Below are 12,500 nucleotides of genomic sequence, written 5' to 3'. Positions count from 1 at the left end.
AGAGAGAAGGGCAGACAGGGAGAGAGGAGGGCGGGCATGGAACCTGGTACACACACGGGCGCAGTCGACATAAAACTCCAGCCATTTCGCAATAAAATGTTAATGCAATGAGCGTAACAAAAACTGAATTCTCCAGCGTTTCCACAGCGTCATCCTCTCCACTGCTTGCAAGGGAGTCTACTGGAAGCTACTGGAGTCTTCAAGGGTGTTTCTAGGATTCCAGTTTAGTTATTATTGTTAGTAAGGCTTCAGATATTATTCAGTTGACTTTACTGGAAACTATTGCACGGTTTAGACTCAAGGGATGGTTTAACTGAGTCCACTGGAAGATATTGGTGTTTTCAGGATTTCAGTTTAGTTACTGTTGTTTGTAAGGTTTCCAGGACTCTAAAGGTTATCGAACTGTCTTTACTGGAAGCTACTGTGATTTGCATGGATATTTCCAAGGCTAGTTTAAAAGAGACGAGTGGAAGTCACTGGGGTCTTCAAGGGGGTTTCCAAAATTTTAGTTTAGTTATTCGGGTTTTAAAGATTTTCAGGACTCTAGACACTTCATCAGGGTCTGTAGGAAACTAGTAGTGATCTTGAAAGGACTCTACAGGATTCCAGAGATCGTTTACGGAGAATCCTGCGCCATCGAGAAGTTCCTAGTGTTCTGTGACGTTTTCAGAAATTCAGTGATAGTTTAGAAGATTCTACCGGAAAAGAAGTTATCAGATATCCAGGGAAAGTCTAGCAAGAACACTCCAGCTTCAGAAAAATGATTTGGGATTTCAATGAGGGTTTGAGAAATTGGGTGACAGTTTAGCAGTATATATATATATATATATATATATATATATATATATAAAAAAAAAAAACTTGTTAACATGTCACTAGAATTACAGAAACACCCATGAAAATCCGTGTCCCTTCAACTATAGGCCTTTGAAGAAAGTATTCGTCCTGTTGATAATGCAGAAAACTTGTTAACATGTTACTAGAATTACAGAATCATCCTTAAAAACCCGTGTCACTTCAAGTAGAGCCCCTTGAAAATACTAAAGGTGCTGTGAGGCGCGGAAGTGTTTCAGAATATGGGCATAAGACAGAGGCGTTCCTAAAGGCTCCGCAGACCCTTCCTTACTCCTCCTTTGTTTGTGTTGGTCGTGGTATGGGAAGGCACAGAGGAAGAGAGAGGTTACTGCTGAGATTACTGGTCTGTTACTGGTACTAGACTCCAACCCCCCCCTTCCTCCCCATCCACAAACCACACTGCCCATCTCCACCTCTTCCTCCTCCTCCTCCCTCCTCCTCCTCCCAGAGTCCCCACCACAGCCCCCAGCCCAGCCACTCTGCCCGCCACAACCACGAAAACAAGAAAGCAATAGCCGTTTCTTCTCCTCCTCCTTCTCTTCCTCCTCCTCCTTCTCCGTCTCTTCCTCCTCTTTTTCTCAGCGTTCCTCCTTTTTTTTTTTTTGGCCTTCCTCTTCATCCCGCTATTTCTCCTCCTCCTCCTCTCCTCTTCCGCCTCTTCTTTCCTCATCATCTTCACTACTACTACTACTACTACTACTACTACTACTAGTGCTATTACTTTTCTACTACTACTACTACTACTACTACTACTGCTACTACTACTACTACTACTACTACTACTACTACTACTACTACTTACCGCCTCTCCTCTTCCTCTTCTTCTACTACTACTCATCTACTCTTCACTACTACTACTACTACTACTACTACTACTACTACTACTACTACTACTACTACTACTACTGCAACTACTACTACTAATACTACTACTGCTATTACTACTACTACTACTACAACCACTACTACTACTACTACTACTACTACTACTACTACTACCACTACTACTACTACTACTACTACTACTACTACTACTACTACTACTATTACTCTTGCTACGAATGAAACAAGAATCAAACAGAAAAAAAGATGAAAAAAATTAACAAATAAAAAGTAAAAAAAAAAAAGAAGAAAAAGCCGAGATAAAAATAGACACGAGATAGATTAAAAATAGTCTCTCTCTCTCTCTCTCTCTCTCTCTCTCTCTCTCTCTCTCATGAAGGAATGAAATAGTAAGGAAAGAATGGAGAAAAGATGGAAAGAAAGATGGGAAAGCAAAACATGAAAAGAATGAATGAAGAGAAGGAAAAGAGAGAAAGAAAAAGAAAAATACAAAGAGGGAAACGAAAGAAAGAGTAAGAGAATACAAAAAAGAAAGAAGCAAAGATAACATGTTGACTAAATAGGAAAAATAAAAAAAGGAAACAAAAAAAAGCAAAAATCAAGAAAAACTGAGAATATTTAGACCAAACAAGGAATAAGAGAGAAAGTGAAGAAGGAAAAGAAAGACATGAATGAAGAAAAACATAAAAGAAAACAAACAAAACAACACACACACACACACACACACACACACACACACACACACACACACACACACGTAACCTTATCACTGACTCCACTTTCATTCATCTACCACTCAATGACACCTAACCTAACCTAACCTAACCACTTAAAGACAGTCTTATCATGTCCCCTGTACCACTTAAACAGTCTTACCATGTCCCCTGTACCACTTAAAGACCTCTGTCACGTCCCCATCAACTGAAAAAAGAAAGAAAAAGAAAGAAAATAAAAGAAAAATAAGAGGGGAAAAGAAAAATAGAAAAGGAAAAGAAAAGAATAAGAAAAGAAAAAAGAAAAGAATGCGTAGACCAAACAGTGGTAAAAAAAAAAACACTAACCCAAACACCACGCCACATCACAACACAGCCCCCACACAAACCACCACTCAAAAGACCCACACTAGCCCCCTCTCCTCACCTCCCCACACTTAACAGGACTTCCATCACAATTCACACCTTCTCTCATCAAAGATAAGCAAGACCAAAGACCATATTAGCCCCAGAGTAGCCCCGGAACAGCCCCAGACCCATACCAACCCCAGATCAGCCCCCAACTCAGCCCTAGAACAGCCACACACCAAATACAAACCCAGACCAGCCCAACAAAGCCTCAGACCAACCCCAGATCAGCCCTCAACCCAGCCCTAGAACAGATACAGACCAAATACAGACCCAGACCAGCCCCAACCAAGCCCCAGACCAGCCCCAGAATAGCCCAGCACAGCCTTACACCAGCATCAACTCAGCCCCAGACCAAATACAGACCCAGACCAGCCCCAACTCACACCTAACCCAGTCCCAGACCAGATACAGACCCAGACCAGCCCCAGATCAGCCCAACAAAACCTCAAATCACCCCTAGACCAGATACAGACCCAGACCAGCCCCAGAACAGCCCCAACCCAGCCCTAGACTACCCCAGAGCAGCCCAGCCCAGCCCAGTGAATGTATGAGGCAAGGTAAAGTGTTGCGGCCAATCCAGTCAGTCCACACCTGCCCATCAGCCCTCATTACTCTGCCAGGTGCTTCATTTCCACCTGTTTCGCAATTCTGGTGGTGGTGGTGGTGGTGGTGGTGGTGGTGGTGGTGTCCTTGAGATTAGGCTTGCTGTTCAGTATATGTGTGTGTGTGTGTGTGTGTGTGTGTGTGTGTGTGTGTGTGTGTGTGTTTGTACCCACACGTGTCTATTTCCCGTGATTGAAAAGCCAAGGTCAAGGAGAAGGAGGAGGAGGAGGAGGAGGAGGAGGAGGAGGAGGAGGAGGAGGAGGAGGAGGAGGAGGAGGAAGAAGAAGAAGAAGAAGAAGAAGAAGAAGAAGAAGAAGAAGAAGAAGAAGAAGAAGAAGAAGAAGAAGAAGAAGAAGAAGAAGAAGAAGAAGAAGAAGAAGAAGAGAAATAAAAGAAAAGAAAAAAAGAACAAAATCAAGAAGAACAAGAACAACAAAAACAAAGACAAAAGAAGGGAAATAATAAAAAGTTAGCTACTAAACACACACACACACACACACACACACACACACACACACACACACACACACACACACACACACGCATCCATCAGCAACATCACCACCACTCCTATCACGTGTCTGCTTAACCTTTATAAATCGGAGGATTGCGTGTCTCTAAAAACCAGACGGCCAACACACACACACACACACACACACACACACACACACACACACACACACACACACATGTACACGCCCATCCATGCAGCCTTCCATCAGTGTTTTTTTTTTTTCTTCTTCTTCTTCTTCTTCTTCTTCACCACCACCACCAGGAGGAGGAGGAGGAGGAGGAGGAGGAGGAGGAGGAGGAGAAGAGGAATAGGGAGGGAAGGACGAAGGAAGAGAAGGAGAAATGATAGTAAAATGAAGGAAAACATGAAAAATTAAAGAATAGAGAGAAGGAAAATAAAAGAAAGAATGAAGGAGGAAGAATCAAATTACGAAAAAAAAGAAGGAAGGAAGAAAGAAAGAAAGAAAGAAAGAAAGAAAGAAAGAAAGGACGGAAGGGAGGGAGGGAGGAAGAAAGAAAGAGAGAGAGAGAGAGAGAGAGAGAGAGAGAGAGAGAGAGAGAGAGAGAGAGAGAGAGAGAGAGAGAGAGAGAGAGAGAGAGAGAGAGATTAAACAAATTGAAGAAGACAAGAAAAGATGAAAGGAAGAAAAGAAGAAAAGAAAAGAAGGAAGACAAGCCAGAAGAAGAAAGAAGAAAGAGAAGGAAGAAAAAACAAAAGGAGGAAGAAATAAGAGGCAAAAAAAAGGAAGAAAAAAGAAAAGAAGACAAAAGGTAGAAAGAAAGAAAGAAAAAGGAAAGAAAAAAAGAAGGAAAGAAAGGATGGAAGGAAGGAAGGAAAATATCAACCACATCTATTAATATTTACTCTCTCTCTCTCTCTCTCTCTCTCTCTCTCTCTCTTGTCACATAGATCGCTTTTAACATAACTGTCAAAACCAAAACATTTTATAATCTTAGTAATCTACCACCACCACCACCACCACCACCACCACCACTAATAAGTCTTTCTATAACATTACAACAAGACTGGTTTTAACTTCTAACCCTCAATTTCTCCGCCTCGTACTCGTTTTGTTTTTCTTCCACTTTTTCCCTAAGACCAGTTAGAATTTCGGTCCTTCTTTCCTTGTACGGCGGGAGGTACCAGGAAGAGATCACGTAACAACATCAGTGGAGAGCAGTGCGTTGGGGCGATACCCTCCTGTAGGTATAGGGGAGGGGAGCGGAAGGGAAGGGAGGAGATGGGATGGAGAGAGAGGAGGGAGGAGGAGAAGGAAGGTAAGAAACGGAGATGTAATGTAGATATGTGTGATAATGACGTGTGTGTGTGTGTGTGTGTGTGTGTGTGTGTGTGTGTGTGTGTGTGTGTGTGTGTGTGTGTGTGTGTGTGTGTGTGTGTAGTGAACTTCAACACAAAACATATAATTTATCATTTATCTACTTATTAATTTAGATTCGATTTATTAGTTTCAAATTCTGTGCACGTCAGGATAGCATCATTGTCGTACTCTACAAAATTTTCCATATGTTCCTTGTCCTTGCGTTCCACAACATCTCTTTCCATAAAACATTTAATCATCTATGCATTAATTTCCACTGGATTTATAAGACACTGATTTCTTTGAACGCTAGAACACCAATACTTACAGTCTTTCAAACACACCCAGAACTTGCTCCTTTAAAAACCTAATGATATTATTCTAATTATTTTTACATAGCAAGGAGGAGGAAGAGGAGGAGGAGGAGGAGGAGGAGGAGGAGGAGGAGGAGGAGGAGGAGGAGGAGGAGGAGGAGGAGGAAGTTAGTTATATGAAAGGAAGAAAATGGAAGAAATGAAGAGGAAAACTTACTAAGAGAGAGAGAGAGAGAGAGAGAGAGAGAGAGAGAGAGAGAGAGAGAGAGAGAGAGAGAGAGAGAGAGAGAGAGAGAGAGAGAGAGAGAGAGAGACTAGCCACTCCAACCTACCCCATCCAGCCCCACTTCACCCTGTCCTGCCCTGCCCTGCCCTGCCCTGCCAAGCCCCGCCCAGCCCCGCAACCAAAGTCATATGTTTAGAAAGAATGAGTATGATTTCCTTGGCTGTTTTTTGTGTAATTCCCTTCCAGTGCAGAGAGAGAGAGAGAGAGAGAGAGAGAGAGAGAGAGAGAGAGAGAGAGAGAGAGAGAGAGAGAGAGAGAGAGAGAGAATTTTCACCAACATTCTAAACACAGCAATAAAGATTTCCACGGCAACGATTAGAAAAAAATAATAAAATAAAAATAAAATAAAACAAAAGACATAGAAAGGAATTAGTTTTCGTCTTTTTTTGGCCATGCAATGATTTAACCCCTTCAGTACTGGGACGCATTTTTACCTTGAATTTTGGTTGTGATTTGACGATTTTATTGACATTAGGAAAGGTCTATGGAGGTCAGGAGATTAATGGGCATTGTCTTCACTATTTTAAACCCCGTCATGAGTTTCTGAAGCTGTATGAAATTCAGCAAATAGTAAGCAGAATGAAGGCACTGAAGGGGTTAAAAGTAGGTAAAGTCTCTAAGTAAATACAAATCTCTATCTTCTTCCTACGACCTTATTCCCAGTGTGTAGTATAGTCAGCCGCTCCAGGTAACGTTTTCTATCTGTTTCTCTTCATTCTGTCCTCTTTTTTGCAGTCCGAGTTTATTCATGTCATGCTTTACCACGTCTTTCCATCTTTTTATCTGTCTACCCACACTCCTTCTTCACCGCTTCTTTCCTTATCATTCTCTGTCTATCCACACTCTTTCTCCTTCTTCAGCACGTCTTTCCATCTTATTCTCTTGTCTATCCACACTTCTTCACCGCTTTTTTCTATCTTATTCTCTGTCTATCCACACTTCTTCACCGCTTTTTTCTATCTTATTCTCTGTCTATCCACACTTCTTCACCGCTTTTTCTATCTTATTCTCTGTCTATCCACACTCTTCCCCGTAATTCTCTAAGGCAAGAGTTAACCAATACTTTCAATCATTCATACCTTTCTCTGGTAAACTCTGGAACTCCCTGCCTGCTTCTGTATTTCCATCTTCCTACAACTTGACTTCTTTTAAGAGGGAGGTTTCATGACATTTATTCCAGTCTTTTGGCTAACTCTATCCATCTTTAACGGAGCTGGCAATCAAGTGGGGACTTTTTTTTTTTTTTTTTTTTGTTGCCCTTGGCCAGCTTCCCCTCTTGCATAAAAAAAAAAAAAATCTGTCTTCTTCACTGGTTCCTCCTCATCTCTCTTCATCTCAATAAAGTCCGTACTCTGAAACGCTTTGCTCTCTCACCATCACAACTTTCCAAAGGTTCCAGTGTTTAAGGTGTTTTTTACTGTTCTAGAGGCAGAGTGACAAGATTTCTACATTATTAACTGTAGAAACATTCTTGAAAATTCCTCCTATCATCTCTGTGGGTTTGGAAAACACTTGTGGTGAGAGAGTAGACCGCATTTTAATGTTTTTTTTTACTTTTCTAGAGGCAGTGACAAGATTTCTACATTATAAATGGGAGAAACACTCTTGAAAACCCCGCTAATCATCACTACGGCCTTGAACAAGCGTCGTGGTGAAAGAGGAAAGCGTTTTTTAATGTGTTGTTACGGTTCTAGAGGCAATGACAAGACTGCTGCACTATTAATTGTAGAAACACTCTTGAAAACCCCGCTAGTCATCTCTGTGGCTTTGGAAAACAGTCTTGGCGAGAGAGCAAAGCATTTCTGAATACGAAAGCCACTCACAAAGAAAAAAAAACCTTACTTTCTCCTTTCCTCCACTTTTCTTGTACCAATGTAACTCGTCTCTAATTTCCTTCTATTATTTTTTTCATTTACCTATTTTCATTATTTTCTAAGATCGTCAAAGTTACACGAACACAAGGAACACATTCTTGAAACACTTCTGCGCGGCAACTGCACTACATTGCAAAGCCTCTAGTTGACGTAATGGGGGTTTGTAAAGGTATTTTTATAGTTTAAGTGAAAATTTAACAAGATTTCTATTAATTAAGGGTAGAAGAACTCTTGAGAACCAGAAGAGTCATCTATGTGGCCTTTGAAAATAGTCATGGCAAGAGAACAATGCGTTTTAATAAGAGAGACAGGTTTTATTGTTTTTTATGACTATAGCGACAGGTTAACAAGATTTCTACATTATTAACATGAGAAACACGCTTGAGAATCCTCCCGATCATCTCTGCGGCCTTAGAATATAGTCCTGGTGAGAGAACTGAGCCATTTTAATAAGCGATAAGGATTCTTAACAAGATTTCTACATTATTACCTGGAGAATCACCCTTGAGAAGACGGTTTATCTCTCTGTGAGCTTAGAAAATAGTCGTGGTGAGAGAACAATGCATTTTTAATAAGAGAGACAGGTTCTAGAGATGTTTTTTTATGACTATAGCGACAGGTTAACAAGATTTCTACATTATTAACAGGAGAAACACCCTTGAGAACCCTGTTGGTCATCTCTGCGGCCTTAGAAAACTCCGGCGAGAGAGCAAACAACAAACTGAACGAACAAATTGAAGAAAGTATACATCAAATTTGTAAGTGACGGAAGAGAGAAAACATGACGACATACAAAGCGGAATAGGTTAGAAGAAGAAGAAGAAGAAGAAGAAGAAGAAGAAGAAGAAGAAGAAGAAGAAGAGAAGAAGAAGAAGAAGAAGAAGAAGAAGAAGAAGAAGAAGAAGAAGAAGAAGAAGAAGAAGAAGAAGAAGAAGAAGAATTTCCTGACAACGGTGCTTAATGAGTCGCTGTGGTTAATTAAATCAGTTACCCACAGTCTTATTAAAACCCACAGCGGCCACATGCGTGTCTCAGTGTCCACCTGACTCTCGCCACGTCCAACTCATGCACGCCCGCGACCCCGACTGGACCTGACCACCACCACCACCACCACCACCACCACCTTCGTGTTTCTGAAGGAGAGGTGGTGGTGGTGGTGGTTGTGAAGAATATGGGGAATACAAGGAGGAATATTGATAATAGTAGTAGTAGTAGTAGTAGTAGTAGTAGTAGTAGTAGTAGTAGTAGTAGTAGTAGTAGTAGTAGTAATGACAATAATAATAATAATAATAATAATAATAATAATAATAATAATAATAATAATAAGAAGAAGAAGAAGAAGAAGAAGAAGAACAACAACAACAACAACAACAACAACAACAACAACAACAACAACAACAACAACGACGACGACGACGACGACAAGAAGAAGAAGAAGAAGAAGAAGAAGAAAAAAAGAAGAAGAAGGTAAAAACACAACAACGGGTTACAAAAAAGCTACATTTCAATTCCTTTTCCTCTTCTGTTGCACGTAAGTAAAAGACACACAATTCAAAGATGGATCAAGGAAACACTTCACCTGGAAATGAAAGGGTTAAGTGAAAGGTGAAGACAGCATAGCGTTACTGAAGAAAATTTTGTTCTTTTTCTTCTTCTTTTGCACGTAATAGAGGAAAATAATTCAAAGATAGATTTTTTAGATGGATTAAAGAAAAACTTATCTACCTTACCTGGGAATGAAAGGGTTAAAAGAAAAGTGAAGACAGGAAAGAGTTAGAAAAAATATAACTTGTTCCTTTTATTCTTTTACAGGTAATGAAGCAAAATAATTCAAAGTTAAATAATTTGGATGGATTAATCTAACTTACCTGGAGATGAAAGGGTTAAACGAAAGGTGAAGACAGCAAAGAGTTACAAAAATATATATACCATGTTCCTTTATATTTCTTTTCTATCTCCCATTTACCTTCTTTCGTATTTCAGTGCATCGCTGTTCATTTTACGCGCTTTTCTTACGGCACTGCATGAAGAAAGAGTAAGGGAGTGTTGTCATTCTCTCTCGTGATAGCGGGTGGCTTCAAAACTTCAAATAACAACGATTTACTTTTCCTAAACTGGTAGAGGGAAAAAATAAAGATAAAAATGTAATACGATTCTCTCAAAATATCAAATGACGCAAAATAAAGACAAATTAGAGAGAGAGAGAGAGAGAGAGAGAGAGAGAGAGAGAGAGAGAGAGAGAGAGAGAGAGAGAGAGAGAGAGAGAGAGAGAAAATTTACTAATGCTTGTCGACAGTTTAAAAGATGAGTTGCATATTTCAGCCCACTCCTTACACTTACCATTACAGGAAAGAAAAAAAAAACAATAACAAGGCGACTCACTTCTTGTCATGGGCGAGTTAATGGACTGAGATGGATAGAAATGAAGTAAGAATGAACAGATTTGAACGTTATTTGTCCCTGTCTCTCGGCTAATTCTTTACTAATATTTAAGAAACCAATATTTCACGTGGGCCTTTTTTTTTATTTAATCTTTTGTTGCTCTTAGCTTGTTTCCCTCTTGCACACACACACACACACACACACACACACACACACACACACACACACACACACACACACACACACACGAAGACAGATACACAGACAGACAAAAATGAACACTAAAAATAAAAACTCGGTGCATATTTCAGTGTATCATTCTTTTATCTTTGTACAAATAGGAGAGGAGGAAAAAAGAGAGCAATGTGACTCCTGTAATTACGAGTGAGAGGAAAAAAAAAAAAGAAGTAGTGAGATTAGAATATAAAGAGATAGATGGATTAATAGCACGTGCCGAAGCGTTGATGTTGTTTGAGTGGAGTGTTTTGTTCACCGGTGCTTCATGAGGTTGTGGATGCATTACGTGAGGAAACAACAGCAGCAAGAACGACAGTAACAGCAAGAACAACTGCAGTAGCAACAATAACCAGAACAGGAACAATGACAACAACAGCAACAACAATAACAACAGCAACAATAATAACAACAGTAACATCAACAACAACAAAAATAACAACAATAACAACAAGACAACAGCAACAGCAGCAACAAAAAGAACAACAGCAACAGTAACAAGAACATATTTTTTTTCCTTACTACAGTTGACGAAAAGAGCTTTGTGTCTTTACTACTTATTCACATCCTTTTAAGTCATTAGAGGTGTGTGTGTGTGTGTGTGTGTGTGTGTGTGTGTGTGTGTGTGTGTGTGTGTGTGTGTGTGTGTGTGTGTGTGTGTGTGTGTGTGTGTGTGTGTGATTGTTATTTCATCTGTTCATTTATCTATTACTATCTTTATTATTCTTGTTCTTTCCACTACTACTACTACTACTACTACTACTACTACTACTACTACTACTACTACTACTACTACTACTACTGCTGCTGCTGCTGCTGCTGCTGCTACTACTACTATTACTGCCATTATTCCCTCGTTTATCTATTCATACATTCATTTCATTTACCTATTTGTGGTCACTTCTCTTTCCTTTTATCATCCTCATTATCATTTTCTTTCCTTTATCAAGAAACAGCAGCAGGAGCCAATAAAAGTGACGCAGCGGTACAACAGAGCACGAGACACGGCGGCGGTGGCAGTGGCAGGGACTGGGCGGGGCTGGGAGGGCGTCACTCTGACCGAGACAACTGCCGCGTGCCGAGATCAACTGGTAACCCTCAGGCGACGGACCGTATTCTGACACACACACCTGCGCCGCACCTCCACCACTTTCAAAAACCTCTAGTTGAAGTGACACGGTGTTTCTCAAGAGTGTTTTTACGGTTGTAGTGACAGATTAACAAGGTTTCTGTATCACGGACAGGAAAAACACTCTTGAAAACTTGGCTATTCATCTCTGTGGCCTTTGGAAATAGTGGTGGTGAGAGAGTAAAGTGTTTCTTATTGGTTAGTGGAACAATGCTATTCTCCACTGCATGACATGTGCTTAGAACGCTTTGCTCTCTCACTTCCACTGTTTTCAAAGCCCGCAATGATGATTAGATAAATTTTCAAGACGATTTTTCCTGTTAATAACATAGAAATCTTGTTAATTTGCTACTAGAAGACTAAAAACAACCTTAAAAACTCGTGTAACTTATTGAAAAAAAAAAGCCAATATTAACCACGACTATTTTAAAAGGCCACAGAGATGATGAACTGGTTCTCAAGAGTGCTTCTCCTGTTAATAAAGTAGAAATCTTGTTGAACCATCACTTAAACGGTAGAAACACCTTAAAAACAGTACAGCTTCATCTAACAGAGCCTTTTCAGAGTAGTGGTGGTGCAGCGCAGAAGTGTTTGTCCTGTGACTTTCGTTCCCCAGGGCTTTGTTCTCTCACCGCGACTGTTCTTGAAACGCCACAAAAATATTAACCCGTGTTCTCAATTGTGATTTTGAAACTGACGGTGCAGAATCCTTGCTAAACTATCGCAAAAGTAAGGAAAACACTCTCGAAAACCTCATTAGCTTCTATCACAATCAGTTCAAATGCTAAATATATACGGCCTAACCTAAACTAACCTAACTTGATCTAATATAACCTGACATAACTTAACTCAACCTTACGTAATTTAATCCAGTCTAACCTGACCTAATCTATCCTAACTTCATAAGAACAAAAGAAAACGGGAAAACCTACAAGAGGCTACCTGGTCTAGACGTGGCAGGCCCTGTGTGAACAAAGCTACTTCATTCCATCCATCATCCCATCCATAAGTTCGTCTAACCTTC

The 12,500-nt window shown here is 40.2% G+C and overlaps 1 protein-coding gene across 4 annotated transcripts in view; it reads right to left on the bottom strand.

The window, feature by feature from the left end:
* The window catches only part of LOC123507816 (follistatin-A-like), a 186,568-nt gene that overhangs the window by 14,856 nt on the left and 159,212 nt on the right, over positions 1-12,500 (bottom strand). For 2 of the 4 annotated variants that reach the window (XM_045261031.1, XM_045261032.1), the window contains exon 6: positions 2,575-2,619. The exons of the other annotated variants lie outside the window; for them this stretch is intronic. In XM_045261031.1, coding sequence (XP_045116966.1) covers positions 2,575-2,619 — 45 coding nt within the window. The remainder of the gene's footprint in view (positions 1-2,574; positions 2,620-12,500) is intronic. 4 annotated transcript variants of the gene reach the window in all.

This window comes from Portunus trituberculatus, chromosome 23 (genome assembly GCF_017591435.1).
Source record: "Portunus trituberculatus isolate SZX2019 chromosome 23, ASM1759143v1, whole genome shotgun sequence".
Classification (NCBI taxonomy): domain Eukaryota; kingdom Metazoa; phylum Arthropoda; class Malacostraca; order Decapoda; family Portunidae; genus Portunus; species Portunus trituberculatus.
Note: the sequence above shows the minus strand (reverse complement) of the source record. Positions and strands in the feature narration are given on the sequence as shown.